The sequence below is a fragment of the Helianthus annuus genome, chromosome 12 (assembly GCF_002127325.2).
Source record: "Helianthus annuus cultivar XRQ/B chromosome 12, HanXRQr2.0-SUNRISE, whole genome shotgun sequence".
Classification (NCBI taxonomy): Eukaryota; Viridiplantae; Streptophyta; class Magnoliopsida; order Asterales; family Asteraceae; genus Helianthus; species Helianthus annuus.
This window is the reverse complement of record NC_035444.2, coordinates 151,920,324-151,942,814: the sequence shown is the minus strand read 5'-3', so window position 1 is coordinate 151,942,814 and position 22,491 is coordinate 151,920,324. Positions and strand designations below refer to the sequence as shown.

The 22,491-nt window shown below is 36.6% G+C and overlaps 1 protein-coding gene and 1 non-coding gene across 2 annotated transcripts; one reads left to right on the top strand and one right to left on the bottom strand.

Annotated features, from left to right (window-relative positions):
• The first annotated feature begins 13,593 nt into the window (after positions 1-13,593).
• LOC110895665 (G-type lectin S-receptor-like serine/threonine-protein kinase At5g35370) lies at positions 13,594-16,500 on the top strand. The gene has a single exon (XM_022142987.2). It carries the CDS (start codon positions 13,705-13,707, stop codon positions 16,309-16,311), a length of 2,607 nt encoding a protein of 868 aa, XP_021998679.1. The 5' UTR covers positions 13,594-13,704; the 3' UTR covers positions 16,312-16,500.
• A 2,692-nt stretch (positions 16,501-19,192) lies between these two features.
• Positions 19,193-19,352, bottom strand: LOC118485253. Its single transcript, XR_004875558.1, has one exon. It is a non-coding gene; the product is annotated as a U1 spliceosomal RNA (small nuclear RNA).
• Positions 19,353-22,491: the final 3,139 nt, after the last annotated feature.

Genomic DNA, 22,491 nt, shown 5'->3' with positions numbered 1-22,491 from the left:
TACCTCCTGACGATACTTTCATTGACTAATCGAATACCTTGTGGTATTTAATACTTTTTCACCTTCGATCAAAAACAGTGGCTCTTTGATATTCTTTGTTCAACTGGAAACTTTACGACATTGTGTAAATCAAATCTTCAGGTTGTCTCAGTACACTTTCATTTGATTTCGGACACGGTGAACTTGTTCAGTCACCATTATTATTTCTCGTCATTTCGACACCTTGTGGTGTCAATGCAAATTTGCAGCTTGTGCTAATCATGGTCGATCGTTTTACACAAAACAACATATACTTTTGTTTGAACTAAGTCATTTAAACATTCCTGATGCAACTACGAATCAAGACAATGATACACCAGATTCACTTGTATTTCATTCAGTGTATATTCGCAATTCGAGAATGTCAACACATAAATCCTTACCATTTATTTATTTGAAAGTTGACAGGTCATTTTCATCTCCAAGTTGTTGATTTTGAGTTCTTATAGCGGGTGCTATGGTTTGTGAAAATTTGCATACTACGACCAATCATTTGAGAATCCTATCGGACAAAACTCCTCTTTTGTGGAACCCCTGTTAACTGGATTAGACTAGACTATGCGTCGATACGCCTTGTACCTTCGACACCAAATGCTAAAAGCACATACCTTTTAATTCGTGATATTATATATATTCTTGGACTCACTTGATGTGAATAGGGTTTGATTCGATTTGGTGATTATCTACCTCGGTGCTGTTCATATGCATACATACATAATGAAACCCTAAGGAGTTAAGGTAGTACAAATTTCGAGGACAATATTTTCTTAACAGGGGGAGAATGTGACAACCGTTAATTTTGCATGCATCTGTACAATTAATTAATTTTAATTACGAGCTTAATGACTGTGCTTGATTACATCTGACGCTTTAAACTGCTTACTGATTTATGTTATATACATACATGTGCATTCTTACATACAATCACTTCAATTATTTCATACAGACTCTTAGTGACAAACCTGATGCACAAAGCACAGTTAGTACAGTGAGCGAATAACTCAGACACATGCTGACAATGCCAGCACTTAGACAGATACTATTTTTAGGCCAGTATGGGCCAGGGATAAAACACTACACCAGTATGGAGTGTAGGGAAGCGAGGACCATAAGACTATGTCACTAGGTGATAGTTTGAGTGCCGGAAAGTGCCTAAAACGCAATTTAATTACAGAATTCCACATTTTCAGTAACAATTCAGCTTTTAACACACTCATATTATACAGAGTATTGACTAAATGGTCCTAGACACTTTCCTAAGTGTTGGAATTATTTTCGTTACAAAAAGATGCACAAAAGACGCCTTACGGGACAATTAAACGCTTTAACGAAACGATACGAAACCGAACAACCAGACATTACCCGAGACATGAAAATATTGTTAGAAATATTATCTCATCATTTTAAATAAATTATGGTCACAAAAATCCCCATGCACCATGTAAACATGACATACACCCACTATACTTGGAAATACCCTTAACCTTCTAACTTATTACCTAATAGTTACCAAAAATTTACACTTTACCCCCCCAACCGATTTTTCTGCCATAATTAGTGAGAATATTTGGTTTAGATATTTGATATTACCACCTTCACTCTTATTGGCCATTAGATAGGCAATGATGATATTAGGGCTTGAGGGTGCAAGTTTCCAAGGATTTTCCATCATCACAAAGATTTCAACCAATCTCCTCCATCCTCTCTCTTAATTTCGGTTCACAACCCCCCCCCCTCTCTCCATAACCGATTCCATCACCACCATACTTCACCATCTCCATTTCTTCCACTAAAAGCTCTCATTCAAATGTTGAGGATTCATCCATAGAAGTGCAAGATTGAAGGTGTTCAAGGAAGTTTGATTCAAGTTTTGTCACCAACATTTCACCATCATCTCATCCTAAGATTACTACCCTAGCCTTGTGCTAGTAGTAAGTCCCTTCACACTCTTGTTCCACCTTGATTCTTGTTATGAATTGTTGAATGTTCATCACACACAAAAGCTTAAACACTAAAATGTTGAACTTAACTTTCTGCATAAAAACCATATATAAAAAGGTTGTGTGAGGTTGAAATCTGAATGGTTTAGGGTGGGTTAAAGCATGATTGAAGTTTTAACATTTGTTCATCAATAAACCATGGTTAGGATCTTCGTTTATGCACTTTTAGTCACTTCTAGAATGTAAACAGCTTGCTGAATTGGATTTCCAGTCAACTTCAACAGGCTGTAAAGGGATCATTTTAAATCGAAAAACGGATTTTCTGAAGCCTAAAATGAGTATTTTGGAATAATTAAACAAATGGCACTGGAATCATAATTTTTCGAGACCGTTTACTATTTTTAAAAGACTATTTTTGGACAGCAGCTCAAGCTGCATTTTTACTGCAGAAAAAGTGTGTTATTTTCGGAGTCGTAACTTAAAACCTGAGTAAAATCCACTCATGAAATTTTTACAGTAGATAGACACCATTGTCAGGACGACCCTCCAACTAGAATTTCGTCAAACGGACTTACGGTTAATTTTTAGTGAATATTTCCGTAAACTGCAATCAGAAGGTAACAAATCTGATTGCAGCCGAGAAAATGATTTTCTATAAAATATGAGTAACGAATTGGACTTTGATTTTTACACAATAAAATTTGAAACATATGTGACATTCTGTAAAAATTTGGTAATTTTTAGAAAAGGTTAACTATTTTATAAAAATCCTCGAAAACAGTCCGGTTTTGAGTAATGAAGCTGAAATAAAGTATGTAACGTTTCGTTTGTCGATATGTCGGTTTGGTTATTGAAAAATGAACTATTGAATATATGTAAAAGAAAATGATATGCTATTTAAGCATGGACACCCCTATTTACAAAGGAGACTATGACGAAATTTTCCGAAAATCCTAACACTTAATAAATATTTGTGAGACGGTTGTTTACTAGTATACTTTAGATTTTGTTTTCAAAAAATAAAACTCGTCATAATATTTATCACAAAATACAAAGTATCGGAGGTTGGTTTCATACATGAATATGGTTAAATATATATTTCCGACATCCCATCCTTGGGAAGGAAACGCGTATATAAGATACTTTAGAAGTATTGATACTAGAATATGGAACGAACAAATATTCCAACACGACATATGATTAAGTTGAAATACAAATTAATTTGACAAATAATTATCACTCGAAATAATATAAGAAACGTAACTCAAAGACATAAATACTAAGACAAGGCACGACCCGTTCGTCTAATAGACGTTAGAACATTGTAGGTAGTCGTGTTTGCTGAAGAGATTTGGGTTACGAGTACTGAAGACGCAATACAGTGAGTTCATGTCCCCCTTTTCTCTTTAACTGTTTTCAGTTTTATACTTCGGGGGTGAAATACATGTTACAGACATTCACAGACATTTATTTACATGGTATGGTTAGCTTAAGGAGGGTTTTTAATACGCGAACATGTGAGTGGTGGGCATGACACTTAAGGCCATTAATCCTCGTGGTAGGACCGAGGGACATTAGTGATAGATCTATTTGGGTGTAGCGAGCCCCACTCCTGAGTCCGCTGAGTGGACCATGAGTTGACTAAGTGCCCGACGCACAAATCCGCTAGGGTTGAGTCTTCCTGCATCACTTCACACTTATCATTGGCTTTGCAACCCAATGATGGTTTTTTCCTTATTGCTACATACCAGAGATTTTCATACATACAGACATTTTTACAAAGGTTTATACCTACTCACTTACACATGAACTCGCTCAACTTTTGTTGATTTTTCAAACTACATGTATTTCAGGGAATTAGTAAATGGATCTGGCGGGCGTTGGAGTTTTTAAACTGCGTTGTGAATAAAGATGTCATCCGAGTCATTAGGGCATAGGAGGCGTATCTTAATCCTGGACGAGATACGTGGTCCTAAACCCGGGATTGTTTAAAAATCTTTTGTTGAGTCTTTTTGGACTCCTTAAAACATGTTATGGTTTGTAACTTGAATTTGGTCTCGTCATTTCAGACAATTATGTTGTACTACTTTTAAACTTAAATTAATGGATGTACATCTACTGGTTTTATCATATAGTGTTGTTATGATCATATGCAATGGTATTAAGAAGTCACACCAATAACCCACGCTTCCGCAAAAGTCAGGGTGTGACACATTGACGAATGGTGTCATCTCATTTGAGAAAGTGAACTATATCGTAGAGTTGGAAAATAATTTACTTAGCATTTCTCAAATATGTGATAAATCTTTCAGTGTACATTTCGCAAAAAAACGAGTGTTTGGTTTTAAAAACTGGGTTTAAAATCCCTGATGAGATGGTGTTGTTGCGCGCTCCACGAGAGAACGGCTTGTATATTCTTGATATGAGTGTCGCAGCACCAACAAATCATCAAAAACAATGTTTTGTGTCAAAATCGAAAGCAACAGAAAAAGAATTAATTATGTGGCATCGTAAGATGGGCCGCATTCATGTTCGTAAAATGAATTTTCTAGTGCACAATGATTTGGTAGAAGGTGTAAACTTAAAGAATTTTCATTTGAATGATGATTGTGTAGCTTGTAAGAAAGGGAAGCAGACTCGGAAGTCACACCCACCGAAGATACTTAATTCGATCAGATTACCGCTTGAGAGACTCCACATGGATCTCTTCGGGCCGGTCAATGTAAAGAGCATCAGTGGAGATTTGTACTGCTTGGTAGTGACTGATGACTTTACAAGATTCTCCTGGGTCGTGTGCTTGGAAAGAAAGGATCAGACGTTTGAGTCGCTGATGGTGTTGTTCAAGAAGATGGAGACGGTGTATAAGCTGCCGATCCGAAGAATTCGTAGTGATAACGGAACGGAATTCAAAAACAACAAAATGTTCGAGTTTTGCAATGAAAAGGGAATTCTTCATGAATTCAGTGCGCCATACACACCACAACAGAACGGCGTTGCTGAAAGAAAGAATAGGACCCTAATAGAGACAGCTCGAACAATGTTAGCCGATTCCAAACTACCGATCTTCTTCTGGAGCGAAGTAGTGGCTGCAGCTTGTTATACTTTGAATCGCGTACTCACCATCAAGAAGTACAAGAAGTCATGTTTTGAGTTGCTATACCGATACAAGCCGAATTTAGAGTTTCTGGAGCCATTTGGGTCTCCGTGTACGTTTATTGATGAGAATGGAAAATTTGGTGCTAAATCAAACGATGGTTTCTTTGTAGGTTACGCAAGCCCATTGAAGAGGGTGTTCGTACCGTGCCTGGGGAAAGTGATACAAGTTCAGCATGTGGATTGTCAGAAGCACACTCCATCACCATAACTTCCTGGACAAAGATTCCTGTTCGATTACGACAAGCTCTGGGATTCGTTTCAACTACCGGTTTAGCCGAGTGACGAGGAACTAGCACTTCTGTACCAGTACCAGCAATCAATGTCACAGGAGCAAGTGCCTAGACCGCTAGTAGTTTCTCCACCCACCGAGGGTACTTACAATGATGAAGCTGGACCAAGCCGAACAGCTCACGAACCACCAGAGGAACCAGCTCAAACATTTGACAACTCTGACGACTCAGAGGAGGAAACCGCTCCGACCTTTGACGAGGAACCAAATGTTACTTCGACGGAAGCTGAGGATCAAACCGTTGATCTTGATATATCGAACTTGCAATCGGAAGTGAACCTGCCTGACACCATTATACCGCGGACTTTGTCTTACCATCCGTCAGAGCAAATAATTGGTGACCTGCAAAGTGGTGTTAAAACCAGAGACCAAATCAACCGAGCTCTTACATGTTTTTATTCTTCTGTTGCACATTTGCAAGAAGAATTCTCATTAAAGTGTTTTATTTCGCAGATCGAGCCCAGAACTTATAAAGAGGCGTTGACTGAAGACAGCTGGGTAAATGCTATGCAGGAAGAGCTGCTACAGTTTGAGAAACTGGGTGTTTGGAGACTAGTTGATCTGCCAGAGAATCAAAAGTTGATCAAAACAAAGTGGGTATTCAAGTGCAAAAGGGATGATAGAGGAGTCGTGGTGAGGAACAAAGCACGTTTAGTGGTATAAGGCTTTAGTCAGCAAGAAGGCATCAACTATGATGAAGTCTACGCGCCTGTTGCTAGACTCGAGGCGATTCGGATCTTCCTGGTGTTTGCGTCATGGAAAGACTTCAAAGTGTACCAGCTGGATGTCAAATCTGCCTTCCTGTATGGAAAGATTAAAGAAGAAGTGTATGTGGGACAACCACCGGGGTTCACTGATCCACAACACAAGAACAAGGTCTATCTGCTGGATAAGGCGCTCTACGGACTTCACCAGGCCCCGAGAGCCTGGTACGAGACGCTTTCCCAATATCTGTTGGCCAACGGGTTCACCAGAGGGACAGTTGATAGCACATTGTTCACAAAGGAAGTGGCAGGTCATCTTCTAATTGTGCAAATCTACGTTGACGATATCATTTTCGGTTCCACCAACGACGAGCTGTGTAAAGAGTTTGAGAAAGTAATGAAGAAAAAGTTTGAGATGAGTTCGATGGGGGAGATGAAGTTCTTCCTCGGGCTGCAGGTGGAGCAGATGCCCGATGGAATCTTCATTCATCAAACAAAATATGTGAAAGATGTGCTTGAAAAGTTTGATATGACTGAATGCAGTCCTGCAGCAACCCCCCTTGCACAGAACCATGGTATTTGTCCTGACGAAAGTGGAGTGAAAGTGGACGAGACACTGTACCGATCAATCATCGGATCTTTGATGTATCTCACTGCTTCCCGACCGGACATCATGTACCCGACATGTCTCTGTGCCAGATATCAGTCGAGCCCGAAGCAGTCACACCTGACGATTGTCAAACGTATCTTACGGTATTTGAAAGGCTGCCCAAGCATCAGCTTGTGGTATCCTCGCTCGGGTGACTTCTCCCTATCAGGTTTCGCTGATTCTGACTTTGGAAGCTGCAAGCAGAATGCAAAGTCCACCACTGCTGGGTGTCAGTTCTTCGGAACTCGACTCGTTACCTGGCAGTGCAAGAAACAAACCGCAGTGGCGCTTTCTACGTGTGAGGCAGAATACGTTTCAGCCTCCAGCTGTTGCTCACAGATCCTTTGGATCCAACAGCAAATGCGCGACTTCGGTTTGCAATTCTTGGATACGCCGATTTATGTGGACAACGAAGCAGCTATAAACATCACTAAAAACCCGGTTCACCATTCTAACACGAAACATATCGAAATCCGTCACCACTTCATCCGTGATTGTCACGAGATGAAGTTAATCCGGATTGAACACATACACACCGATGATCAGAAAGCTGATTTTTATACAAAACCCTTTGACAAAAAGAGATTTTATTATCTTCTAAAATTGAATGGGATGAAAAATCTGCGTTCTGGGAGGGTAGTAGAATGTGAAGCCGAGGAGGGCGGCGATCAGATGTGAACCATGTCGTGTTGTCAACTTTCTGTACAGTTTGTTTTCTGCTTTTTGATAAAAACAAAAACACAAAAATTTGTTTTTCTTTTTAGGGGGAGAAATTTGCAGAAAATACAAAAACATGATAAAATTGTAAAATCCAAAAACATTAGAAAACTTGAAAAAGAGTTTGTGTATAATAGGGGAAATGATAGTACATCAGCTAGACAGACACAGTACGCTAAAGAAATGTAACGTTTAAAATGCATTAAGCAGTCTCGCTGATGATGTGCCGATAGGTTTTTGCAAAATTAGTAGATTTGTTTGGGATATAAACCTAAATTTTACTTGCTTGTACATGGGGAACACCTCCAGGATATATGGGTAACCCCCGAAATCTCGCTTGAAAGGTCCCTTATTCTAAGATACTAGGTCTTTATGCTTAGTGATATCTGGGGTATTATCGAGGGACTTCTGCTGTATGGAATTACTGACCTAGTCCCCGGATAATACTTTACGCATATGCTTTACTTGTAAAGCCTCCCCTCAGCATAAAAAATGATTAAACATTGCAAAATGATAATCATGTGCTGTTGTAAAGAAGATCCCCAAAGGGGACCCACCGAAAAGTCGAAGCCGTCATCTCTCTGTGTATACGGAAGTATCGACCTGAGCTCTCACGGCCCTCGCAATTCACCTCATTACATATATCATCTAGGTATACTCACCTGTAAGACTGAATAGTGGGATCTGGATACGGGAGTATATACTGAGGTGGGACACATGTAGAGGTTTAAGTCTTAAAACATTAATTCCGTATCCCGTACAGATTGAAAGTTCTGTGCAAATTTAAAATGGATCAATATATCGACAATCTAGGCGAACTGTTTAAGACTTGGTATGAAATAGAAGCTTAACAGTGCTTGTGTCTTGTCAAATGCTGATATGATCCCCTAACACGCTCACAAAAAGATTGTGTGTACATATTTCTGCTTATCTTGTTAAAAATTCAAAAAGATTTTATTTTTCATCTTATTTTCGACAACCGATGTTGGGGATCAGATGATCAAAGCCTTGTGCAGATCATGTCTGTTTGATGAGGTTTGGGTAAGCAGGAGATACTTAAATGTGATTGGTACATGTTTGAAAGATTGAAAAAGTGTTTGAAAGTTCGAAAAGTTCAAAGTTCATTAATTTGAACTGTTTTCAGAATCGAAAAGTCAGCGTACTTCATAACCTGGTCAACCAAGGTCATTAATTTGGACTTGGTAGGCTGAACAGTTTAAACAAGGTCATTAACTTGGACTTGGTTAACTGGGTGTGTCGGTGAACAATAAAAAATGTTAAAAAATCAAAAAGTTTGATTGTTACTTTTTAATTCCGCTTGAAAATGTATTAAAAGCTGATTTCGCTCGAAGTTGCTTCATGTTTGATTCCGCTTGTAGCATCCTAAGTGATTCCGCTTGAGAGCAATTAGACCATTTCGAGCGGAATCAGACAGGCTATAAAAGGCCATCTAATTCCGCTCCAACCTCATTTTTCTGTTTCCGCTCCAAGTGTTTCTCTCTCCGGCGATTTCAAGCGAGACCCTATTATCTTCGTTTTCTAAATGAATTGCTGCCCGATTTCCGTTAGATCTTGTGTTTCTAGTTGGCAATCACAACTATTAACATGGGCAAGGTAGATTTACCGACCGATTTGACCTATAACTTGTTCAATTCAAACTGTCGGCGAATGTTATGAACTAAAACTTAGATTCAGGGTTAATAACTGATAAATCTGAACAATAAAACACTTCCCTGTTGTCGGATTGTGTTGTATTTCATATATTGAGTGTTAATTGTGACAGATCTAGGGTTAATTGATGTTTGTCGATACACAGGATGTTCAGTTAGTTTGGCGCTGCTATCAGCCAATAAGTTAAAAGTTGAGAGTGGTGTGGTATAAATCGAAAGATTAGAGTGCTATCGGCTACTTGGTGAAAGTTAGGGTTATTTAAATCTAAAATCCCACAGACTAAATGACTGAGAGAATCAGATTAAGATATTTTATATTTGGTTTTAGAGTAAATTGTCATTTTAGTCCCTGAGGTTTGGTCCAAATTGTCATTTTAGTTGAAATAGTTTTTTTTTCTCCTCTGGGTCCCTGACTTTTCCTTTTTTTTGTCATTTTGATCAAATTTCCTAACTCGGTCTAAAAATCTAGTTATAACCAGGGGTATTTTTGGTATAAATGTTGTGTACTGATAACCAGCGGTAGTTTACAACATAATTTATAAACCTCATAATAATTTAATGCCAAAAATACCTCTGATTATAACCAGGTTTTTAGATTAAGTTAGGCAATGTGATCAAAATAACAAGAAAAAGGAAAAAGCGAGGATCCAGATGAGAAAAAAAAACTATTTGAAATAAAATGACGATTTAAAAAGAAACTCAAACACTAAAATGGCAATTTACTCTTGGTTTTATCTATCATCGTTACATAGGAGTTTTGGTTCTTACTTTCTTCAACAAAGTTGAATTGAATATGTAGGCCTAATAATGACAAAGTTGTCAACTTCTATCTTCCAACCAAATTAGTGGGCCCCATTGTGGGCTGTTCATAACATACAGAACTTGGTCTTACAACCTGGCACTATATGACCCGTTACATTGTCCCAATTTTAACCTTTGGGGAGCTTATGGAGTATGGACACTAATTAATTAATACATTAATGATGTCAAGATTCAATATCATGGAAGAAGTCAATCTTTTCAAGATAATATAGAATAAGCTTTGAATAATTGATATATATTAAGCATACAGAGTTACGAGCCTATAGAACAAATCATGTTCAAGTAAGGTCGTAATTGATATATATAGATGAAACTTAAATACAACTAGGTTTTCTCCCACGCTACACGGCAGAAGTTTGGTCTTTTTTCCGGTGCTAAGCAACATCACTTTGGTCGTTATCGGCTCAATTAATCGGAAACTACAAAAACGAATATGGATAGCTGTTCTGATAACACCAATATCTTAAAACCTAAACTCTAATAATTAAAAAATAAACTCATTTAACTTTTGTAGTAAAATAATAATAAAAAAAAAAACCGAAGTTATGTTGTAGAAATAGAAAACCCTAAAGTTATTAGGGTTTAAAAACCACAAAAGAAAAACTACATATTTACATTCCTACAATTTGATTTAATTGTGGTATATAAGTTGGTTATGTAGTCGTTTATCAACCTGTTATTTTTTTTAATTTATTATATTGTTAAACACTACGTATATAAGTGTATTATTTACCTTTTTTACGATAACATATATGGGTGGAGATACAATAGAAAATTTATTTGGCTAGAAAGTCTAGGAAGTGATCTTGACCATCCATTAAGTTAATCAAGGGCTAAGATTAAATCAGGGAAATTGAAAGTAAGAAAAGAGGCGCGTGAGTTTGTTCAAGGGCATTCTAGTCAATCCAAGCCAATAGTTTCTCTCCTCCAATTCCCCCCATTTTTTAAACGTTAATAACTCTTTCATACGACATTATTTTTTTATAAAAATTGCACAAAAAAAAAACGAGCGTTTTTTTATCTTTAAAACGAGTATACTATTGCTATATTTAAAAAAAAATTTAAAACCCAGTTGCGTAAAACGCAATAGAAAAACCACCAGTTACGTAAAACGCAATGAAAAAAAAACCTAAAAAATGACATTTTTCTAAAACGCAATGCACTAAAAACACAAAGAAATGACTTATTTGTAAAACGCAATGGCCAGAAAACACACAGAAATGTCTTATTTGTAAAACGCAATGGCCAGAAAACACATAAAAATGTGTTTTGCCTAAAACGCAATGCACCAAAAACACAAAGAAATGTCTTATTTGTAAAACGCAATGGCCAGAAAACACTTAAAATGTCTGTTTTCTAAAACGCAATGGACTGAAAACACATAAAAAAAGTGTTTTACCTAAAACGCAATGCACCAAAAACACAAAGAAATGTCTTATATGTAAAACGCAATGGCCAGAAACACTTAAAAATGACTTATTCTAAAAGGCAATGGACTGAAAACACCTAAAAAATGTGTTTTACCTAAAACGGAATACCTAAAAACACTTAAAACGCAATGGACACATAAAATTGTCTGTCATTGTGAACTGTCTGAATTGTCTACGAATTACTGTCTTCGAAATGAGCCAATTTCTGGAAAATTAATTTTTCTGATGCGTTTTCCGAGCTGACCTGGCAGCTCAACCCCAGCCAGGGGCTCTGCCCCTTGGACCCCGCCAGGGGCTGCCGCCCCCGGACCCCGCAAAGATCGTAAAACGCAATGACTAAATCAAAAACCCAGATTGTGAAAATGAAATTAAAGAATTTCTTACATGGATCGAAGCCGATTTCTTCATCAATTGACGAAATTTGAATGATAGTAACACTTATCAACGCTCGAATCGAACGAATCGAGTGATTATCTCCAAAATCACCGGAAAAAATGAGATTTTTTTATGAAATTAAACTGAGTTTTCTTCAAAAAAAGCTGAAGAACACGTTGATCGGGTTTTGAATCATTGATTGGTGATGAAAATCGCACTATAATGTAGTGATTATTGAGATAGAAAGTGAAAAAATAGTTGAAGATGGTGGGTTTTGAAAATAGTGGGTTTTGAAGTTACTGGGTTTTGAAAAAGGAAGAAGAAGGAGTTGGATTGATTAAAATACTCTTTCTCTTTATTTTAAAATTTGCCACATGTCATAATCCTATGGCTTCCTATCCTTCCTAGCGAAAATTAACTTTCTATTTCATCTTTTCCCTAACATATATAATGTATAATGTATAATGAAAAGCTACTTTGTATACGATGATGTATAACACAACACCGACCACCTATTTTTTATTAGATTATATAAGTCACTTTTGACCATAGAAATTCATATTTTGTTGTGTGTTCTGTTAAGTAACTCAAGAAAGCATACTAGTTTTGATCCATAAAATTCTTTAAATATATCATGCCGTATCATTAATTTTAATATTGTTATTGTTATTTGTGATACAAACACATCTATTTTTATAAGATCCCGCCTCGTTTATTAAAGTAGATGAATAATTATTAATTTCGTTTATTTGGTACGGAATTAAAAAAGGAAATACTTGAGGGTAAAATTAGGAAAATATAAAAACAAAACAAAGATGTAGACGAGGCGAACCAAACTCGAGCTTCTCTTAATCAAACTTGGCTCATTTTACTATTGAGAGCTCAAACTTAGATTTATTTTAGCTCCATATTTAAAGTTTGACCTCGGTTTATAATTTATTTTTCGAGTTTGAAATTGACTAAATACAGCAAAATAATGTTTACTACTTTTACTATCAATGATAAATAAGTTACTTGAGTTGTATTAATAAAAGGCTTGTTATGATCATAAGCCTATCTTAATATATGAAACTCATATTCAAACTCTTTTATCAATGAGCTTCACTTCACGCCTGAGTTTATTCAAATTTAGCTTGTTTCGGATTTTTAACAAGCTTATTTCTAATCGCTTACATGTAACTTCTCGTTTAATCTCATTATCATATCTCCTATTGGCGACCAATCTTTTTAATAATTAATTGTTTCATCAAAACCCTTGTGAAATAGTAACCTACTATATTCCACCCATTTTAAAACACAGTTTTCATTTTTGCTCCTCATTTTCCATCTAATAAAATCTTGGCCGTAAAAATCCTGACTAACTTTTGATTAGTCACCGATTAATCGTTAGTTCTAGGTTTATTGAATAATTTTTATCTAATCAGCCAATTAATCAGTAGATGGTTAAAGTGGTCAAATTCAATCCAAATTGGCCAAAAATCAGTGGCAGTCTGGCGATTCTGGTTCTTGACCAAAACTTGTAAACTCCGTCAATTAATCATATCTCCTTGAAAATATAGATCGAAGAAGATGTTAAAACATGTTTACTTAATAAAAATACACATAAAATGTGTGTATATACATATAATGCTAAATATTACATACAAAAATCATAATTCGATTAATCGTCTATCGATACCTCACCGTCTAAATAGCGCTTTACCGAATTCAAATGTGACCTCACACTAGCACAAACCGCCACGTAAGCCTCTATTATAAAAAAAAATGTTTTAAAAACAACAAAAATCAAATCACTCCCTCACACAACAAATAAGTCAACCCCTATACCCACAAAAACCGTCACAAATAATACAACTCACCGCCATTTTTAAATTACACACATTTCTCCGGCGACCAATTCTCCACCTGCATGGATGGCCGCCGCCAACACCACCGTCCTCCTCCTCATCACCCTCTTCACAACCACCTACTCCGCCACAATCTACACCGGCTCCATCACCCCCAACTTCACCACTTCCCAATTCCAACACATCGACAGTTCCGGCGACTTTCTCCGATCACCTAACCACACTTACACCGCCGCAATCCGCAACCCACAACCCTCATCCCCATCATACTACCTAGTTATCTACCACTCCGACTCCCACACCATCGTCTGGGCCGCCAATCGCAACCACCCCATCTCAGTTTCCGGCCAAATTCGCCTCTCCTTCACCGGAATCACAATCCATGACGACACCAGTCAAACCGTTTGGTCAACGCCTGAACTTAACTCCACCGTAGATTCTCTACAACTACTAGATTCCGGCAACTTAATCCTTGTTGATCGGTTCAACAAAACGTTATGGCAATCGTTTGATCATCCAACAGACACAATTGTTTCAGGACAAAGATTTCCGGTCGGTAGATCTTTGATCGGAAATAAATTTCCGGCAGATCATTCCGCCGGAGATTATTCTTTCACGGTCACCTCCGGCGACGGGATATTACAATGGAAAAACTTAACGTACTACAGTTTATTAATGGACTCCAAATCCGTTATAAACTCAAACGTTCCCATTACATATATAACGGTTAACGGATCTGGTTTTTTTATGTTGGGAGCGTTAGAATCAGTGGTTGTTAATGTTTTAATAACCCAGGCGGGTTCGGGTTCGGGTTCGGATTACCGGATTTTGAAAGTTTCTAACGACGGTTATCTTGTTGTTATGCGATATACGAATAACGATTGGGTGACGGACTTTTCGACGCCGTTAGACAGTTGCCGTCCGGCGTTTAAGTGTGGTAAACTCGGACTTTGTTCCACCAGTAGTTGTTCTTGTCCTCCCGGGTTTCGGGTTGACCCGGTTACCAAACCCGGTTGCTCGTTGTCGGATAATTCGTATTCGTTGCCAGAATCTTGTGATGATAAAACACATAACTCGTCCGAGAGTTATTACTACGTGCAACTTGGAACCGGTGTGAAGTATTTTCCGGTTGATTTTATTGAACCGGTGAGAACCGGTGTGAGTTTGTCAACGTGTAAAGATATGTGTTCTAAAAGTTGTTCTTGTTTGGGTTTGTTTCATGGAGATGAGTCTGGATCATGTCATTTGATTGAGAATCATTTGGGGTCTCTTGTGTTAAGCTCCAATAATAAGACGGATGATAAAATAGGGTTCATCAAAGCAATTGATTCGGTGTCTCCTTCTAGAAATGAAGAGAGTGGTTCGGGTTCGGATTTTCCGGTGATCGGGTTGATACTACTGCCGGCTACCGGCGTTCTAGTTATAGCGATTTTCGCGGTTTGGATAAGAATAAGAAGTAGGAACAAGAAAATGAAAGATTGTTCGAAGAAATCGAGCGATTCGGATGATCTCGACATGTTTTCGATAGCGGGTTTACCGGTGAGATTTGATTATGAAGAGCTTGTCGAGGCGACCGTGAATTTTAGTACACCGATTGGTTCGGGTGGGTTCGGGACGGTTTATAAAGGCGTGCTTCGTGACAAGACGGTGGTCGCAGTGAAGAAGATCACCGCGTTAGGTGCTCAGGGGAAGAAGGAATTTGGTGCCGAAATCGCTATTATCGGGAACATTCATCATGTGAATCTAGTTAAACTCAAGGGGTTTTGCGCACACGGGAGAGAGCGGTTCTTGGTGTACGAGTATATGAGCCGGGGTTCACTCGACAGAACCCTTTTTTGCCCTGGACCACCAATGGAATGGCAAGAGCGGTTTGAGATCGCGGTTGGGACCGCGCGTGGTCTTGCATATTTACATAGCGGGTGCGAGCCTAAGATCATACATTGTGACGTTAAGCCGGAAAACATTCTTCTAAGTGATAACATGCAAGTAAAGATTTCAGATTTCGGGTTGTCAAAATTTCTAAGTCCCGAGCAATCCGGTTTGTTTACGACAATGAGAGGGACACGCGGGTACCTAGCACCCGAGTGGCTCACAAACACGGCTATATCAGATAAAACCGATGTCTATAGCTACGGTATGGTTCTTTTGGAATTGATTCAAGGTAGAAAGAATTGCGTACAAGCCCCGAGCCATGGCTCGGGAAACCCGAGTACTAGCACTGACGGTCATTCCTCGGTTTCATCCGGGTCCCAGAACCGTCCTCGTGCACGTGCTTTTTATTTCCCCTTACAAGCATTGGAGATGCACGAGGAAGGTCGGTACTTGGAACTAGTGGAACCGAGGTTAGCTGGTCGTGTGACAAACGATGAAGCCGCGAAGCTAGTCAAGGTGGCTCTATGTTGCTTGCACGAGGACCCATCCTTGCGGCCCACAATGGTTAACGTTGTGGCGATGCTTGAAGGAACTTTGCCGGTGGGTGAACCACGGTTAGAGTCTTTAAACTTTTTGCGATTCTACGGGAGGAGGTTCACCGAGCCGTCAACGGTTGTAACCGGAGCGGAGATCGAAGTGCCAAGCGGGTTTATGGTGGCCGCCATCGATAGTAGTAGTCCGAGTGCGTCGCCGAACTCGTTTTCGTACATGTCATCACAACAAGTGTCGGGACCTAGATAACATCGACAAAAATACTTGTATGTGTTCTCATTGTGAGTATTTTATTTTTCGTAACGTTAATGTTGCGAAAATAAACATTCAAAATCTTTGTACGGTAGTTTTGAGTTTTGGATTAATTTTTATCATTTTATGTAGATCATCATATACCCTGTCATATACAATGGATATTGTTAATATATTTGTGAAGTATTTATGTTATTAAAGATTAATAACTAGTGTTAAGCTTGCATGTTGTGGAGCAGGGCGTAAAACCATAACCGCCCCCCTCCCCCCCTCTCCCCGAGGTTTATTGGTACGGTTAAACGGAAACCATGAAAGCAAATATCGATACCGGTTTCAATAATATCAATATCTAAACCTTAAATCGTGAAAAAACTAAATTCAAAAACCCTAAAGTTTAGCATTCTTATGAAAAAACAAAACAAAATACACAAAAAATTTAGACACTATTCATTTAAATATGAAAAAAAAAACTAAACAAAATACATAAGAAAACAATTTAAACACTATTCATTCAAACTTAGAAATTAATATAAACAAAGTTTAGCATTCTTATGAAAAAACAAAACAAAATACACAAAACAGTTATTGTCTTATCAAAATATTTAATCAGGAAAATTTCATATCTACTTAAAGCGTGTTTCAAAGACGGGAACAATATGTCATACTATACAAATCAAAGCATGTAATATGTGATACTCTATATTTAATATTTTCTACAACCAAATAATGGTCATTTGTTAATTGTTAATTTGGTATTTTTTTTAGAGATGTGAGATGTTCTATACCCTCAACCAATTATTACAAGGGGGAATGAAATTGGTCGTCCATTTGATATTTTAAATATCCATTTGGATTTCAAAATAATGGTATTATTGATTGCTTCATGTGTTAAATATCGTTTTATTGGTTGGGATGTTCAGTTTGAATCATAAATTCAGGAAATCACCCACAACTTATTTTCCAATATCACTCATAAATTAACCTAACACTGACCCAATTTGCTGACATCAGATGTCACATCATCAAACCAGTGGAACGTCAGCTGTCATGTCATAAAAAAACCAAGTCAGAAGCCACGTCACCAGTCACGTCATAAAAAATCCAAATCAGCTGTCACGTCAGATGTCATATCACCACACAAGTGACACATCAGCAAAAAGTTAACTGGGTTAGTGTTGGGTTAGTTTGAGAGTGATATCGGGAAATAAGTTGAGAGTGGTGATCTATAAGTCGAAAGTTATGAGTGTTATCGACCAGTTGATGAAAGTTTGGGTTATTTAAATCCAATATCCCTATTTTATATTATATAACTTCACAAAAATATAAAAGAAAACAGTATAATAAAGTCGAAAGAAGTTGAAAATTATTACAAAACTAGAAAACAACCCCGCCGCGTTGCTGCGGGTTTGATAGCAATTGCCGTTAAATTGTGACGTAATGTGCATAGGGCGCATTTATTTTAAAGATCACCACCACAACTAAGAAACACCGATAACAAAAAATCGACAAACATTTTGAAAAAAAATGTAAGAAAAATGAAGCTCAGATCACTAAGTGTATGAAAACAAAGACGATTAAAACTGCCATGGCTGCATACTTCTCGGCAGAATTCAAAATATCTGTTCAACTTCCGCCTGAAAATGCCCTGCCAAGATGTGGCAAATTTCAACCACGACCAACTTCCTTAGACACTTTACAATAAATCATCATCGCCTACAAAGTGCAATGAAGAACAGCCACCAACATCAACAAAAAAAAAACAAATAACTAAACCAACAAACTCGGATCTAAAAGATCGTCATCGTCTTCACGGCTCAGTGCCGCCTAGAAGTGTTGTAACTTGTAAGTTATACTTATATATAAGATTGTGTTTTTGTAATAGGAGATAAATTTTAGGCAAATTGGATTTAAATAATCCCAACTTGCTCAATTTGGCTGATAATAATCGCAACTCAGTTATTGGTCGATAATAATCCGAACTGGTCCGCTTTTGGCCGATAATAGTCCGCCGTTAAAAATAGCTTAACGGAGTTAAGCTTTTTTCCGAATTACAAACCGATGTTTTATGGATTTTGATCAGAACGAGGATACGAGTTGATTGATCTAAAATTTACCAAGAAATACTGCCCCAAATGACGAAAATGGTGCTTCAATTCGGGTGTTTAAACTTCCAATTAACAAAAATCAAGTCGTTTGAAGCACCGTTTCGAGGTAAGTTTTACATAAATCGAATCGTATCCTCGTTCTGATCAAAATCCATAAAACATTGGTTTGTAATTCGGAAAAAAAGCTTAACTCCGTTAAGCTATTTTTAACGGCGGACTATTATCGGCCAAAAGTGGACCAGTTCGGATTATTATCGGATAACTGAGTTGGAATTATTATCGGCCAAATTGAGCAAGTTGGGATTATTTAAATCCAATTTGCCTAAATTTTAACCATATAAATCATAAATAGATACGGTAGCCCCAGATTTGATGAGTAATGAATAAGGTATATTAGGTCATATATACACAACTTATAATTGAGTTTGAGATTAAAATTACAATAGTTAATAAAACGTCATCCACTCATACAATGCCTATAGTTAAAAACAGCGTAACCTATCAAACTTATCAACCAATAAGTTGAAAGTGGTATGACACAAATTGAAAGTTGATAGTGCTATCGGCTAGAGATGAGCATGGTACCCGTTCGGTACCGAAAAACGAAGAAAATGAGAACTGGTACCGAGTATACCTAGTACGGTACCAAATGTTCATCTCTATTATTGGCCAATTGATTTATTTAGATATAAAATCACTAAAATTAAACTATTATCAAAATATACCACAAATCAGAAATTCAAGCAAATTAAACAATTGACTCTAGTATTAGGGAGAGGCCGCGCGAACGCAGGCCTCCACTACCACAAATTATGACGTAGGCTCGACCATTTGGGCCGACCTTAGGCGGGCACCCCTCCTAAGTGCAATGGAGTTCACCAACCTAGGCCATGGACCTTTTTGATCACCCATTGACCCCGTCCAGGTAAGTGAGTAACCCAAAGGCCTCTTTTCCGTTTTATATCACACCACTTACCCTTGGTATGTATGTCTCACCGATGTGGGATACCCTCAAATGTGCTACTTCTGTTTCTCTACAGTTTTTTTCACAACTTGTGAAACATTAGCAACTACTCTTTCGGAATATGTATAATTGTATATTTTCTTTTTTAGATTTAGATGTTTATGTTTTGGTAGTTATATCTTTCTTTTCGTATAGGATTAGTTTTGTATTTGCCAAGTTTAAAGTCAAATAACCTTAGTTCTGTGTTTCGGTAATCTTATTTGGCCCAAATCAAACCGATAGACTTACCGCTTTTTGTTCCAACAACGATAATTGGATCATTAATGGAAAAATGAAGAAAAAATCAATCGAAGATCATGAGAAAGCATGACGAACAAGACGTGTACTATTGGATTGAATACGACATCAAAAAATAAGTTGTTTTTGCTAAATGTGAAATCGTTGTGCTTTTTATTGATGTTTTATTTGTGGTTTCACAACTAGCCAAAACAATTTTCTTGAAACAACTATGCTTTTTAATTAATGTTTTATTTATGTGTCTACTTTTATCAAACATGTTTTAATCATTTTCTCTCAGCTGTCTATTATTACAGTTTTAGTTCATTTCAAACAACCCCTTGACAATTTTTATATTATCTCTGTTGGGCCGGACTTTCAATCACGAATATACAAAACCAAACACAAACGATTTGGAGACTAACATGTCTCATACTCTTTTATTATTAAACTTAACTCGACAAATAAAACTGAGTACATAACCATCTATTTATGCTAAACATGAACTAATCATAAACCTACTCAAACTCTATGTAATATAAACATATATAGAGGAAGGTTCATTAGAGAAGAAAATTTAATTGAGAAGAAAAAGAACAAAGGGTAATTTTGTAAAACATTAAATAGTTTTTTCACTTATCTCATTTATTATCATTTTGACTAATTAATTAGTCATAAAGTCTAGTATCATCCACACTAACTTTTTTTACCTACACACATCAAAAGTTATCTTACATATTTCGAAATTCATCCTACACGTTGAAATTTATCCTACACAACTTTTAACTTATCCTACACAACTCGTAATTTATCTTACACTTTAAATTATTTTATTTATTTTTTTAAAAGATATATACATATTTTGAAGATAAGTTACAAAAAAAATTAATGTAGTTAGCTATTAAAAAGGAAGACTACAAATTAATGACCTATATAGATTTACCAATGTACCATTATAGTAATATTAAATACTTATATTAAATGAAGTAAAATAAAGCATTATTATTGTTTGAAATTTCTTCTTTTTTTCTTCTTACAAAAAATTTCTTCAACTCTCCACTATAAACCTATCTATTAAACAAATAATTCAAACTAATTTTATCTCTAACTAACTTTAATTATCTTTAACCCATATTAACTTTCTGGATAATCCTTCAAATCAGAATTATCTCTTCAATCTCACATAAAATAATAAAAAGATGAGGTTAAAGCAAGTCACATTTTTTTGTAATAACACAATAATAATCTTCCACTTCTATTTACCCATAGATGCTTAACTGTTTTCATCCCATATGTGTTTAGAAAGGAGAAAGAAAGTGTACATGACAAAAGGTGTATAATTAATAATCAAAGTCTTAACCAGATGAATGTGTTATATTTACAATAATTACTTGGTTGTATGCAGTTTATATATATATAGGTATATGTTGATCTCTCTATTGTTCGATGTTATGCAATGCGCATATTCCCCTCGATTTGAAGCACGCTCAAAATTATATTGCTAAGTTAGATTGTTCAGTTGGTCGACGACTTACTATTACTATTTGCCAATGTTGACATTGTCAAAATTATATTGTTTAACATGAAAAAGGGACAAAGATATGGGAGTAAATTTGAGAAAAAGGTTAAATAGTCATTATGTTCAAAGTTTGAATGATACTTGGGATGTTTTAGATGGATGCATCTGAAATTTACCAAAACAAAAGACAATTTCAACTCTTAAAAATTGCAAAGGACACCTTTACCAAATCAAAACTAAAAAAGAGTTATTTATGGTGAAAATAAACTAAAAGCCAAAATTCCTTTAACTATTTGTGTTTGAAAACATTGCCAGATAGAAAGGGTCAAAAGCTGAAAATAAGAAAACCTTATTTTGTGTCTCAATAATGATAATTAGAACACTAACGGAAAAACATTGAAAAATCGATCGACGATCATGAGATGACATCAAACTATAAACTGTTTTCGCTAACAGTGAAACCACTTGTGCTTTTTATTCAGTTTTATTTGTGGTTTCATAATTAGCCGCAACGGTTTTCTTGAAACAGTTGTGTTGTTTCATTTGACATTTCTATTGTTCGATGTTCTACCTCTTTAATTGATTATGGGTGTAGTTTTTAGATGACTTAGTTTTGCTATTCAAAACGTGGTAGCAGCTCAGCTTGTTGCCAGTTTATCTTCTATTTCGGTATAATTTCCAAGTTTTTAAGTTGAAATTAATCAGTTGATTATTTGGTTTATCTTCTATTTCGGTATAATTTCCAAGTTTTTAAGTTGAAATTAATCAGTTGATTATTTGTGACTGCAGTACGCATAAACAATTCGATCATTGCGAGCACGGTGATCCTTCTTGATGATGAGAAATGAAACCCCTCAATTTGAAGAACGCTCATCAGATCATCCACCGACTGTTAGTGAATGCTTAGCTCAACTTCAATAAGCACTATGACGAGATGATTGCTAAATCTGATCGTTCAGTTGGTCAACAACTTACTATTACTATTTGCCAATCTTGACATTTTTAAATTATATTTTTTAACATGAAAACAAGGACATAGATATGAGAGTGAAATTGAGAAAAAGGGTATACAGCCATTAACTTCAAAGTTTGAAGGGGAATTGGCCTATAATAATCTCACCTAGACCTTATTGGCCATTAATAATCCCACCTTAGAATATTCCCCCTGCCAGTCCCACCTTTCACCTATTTTTCCTACAATGGTCCCCCGTTAAAAAAACTTAACGGAGTTAAGCTTTTTTACAAATTACAAACAAATTATTTAGGGCTTTTGATCAGAACGATGATACGAGTCCATTGATGTAAAACTTACT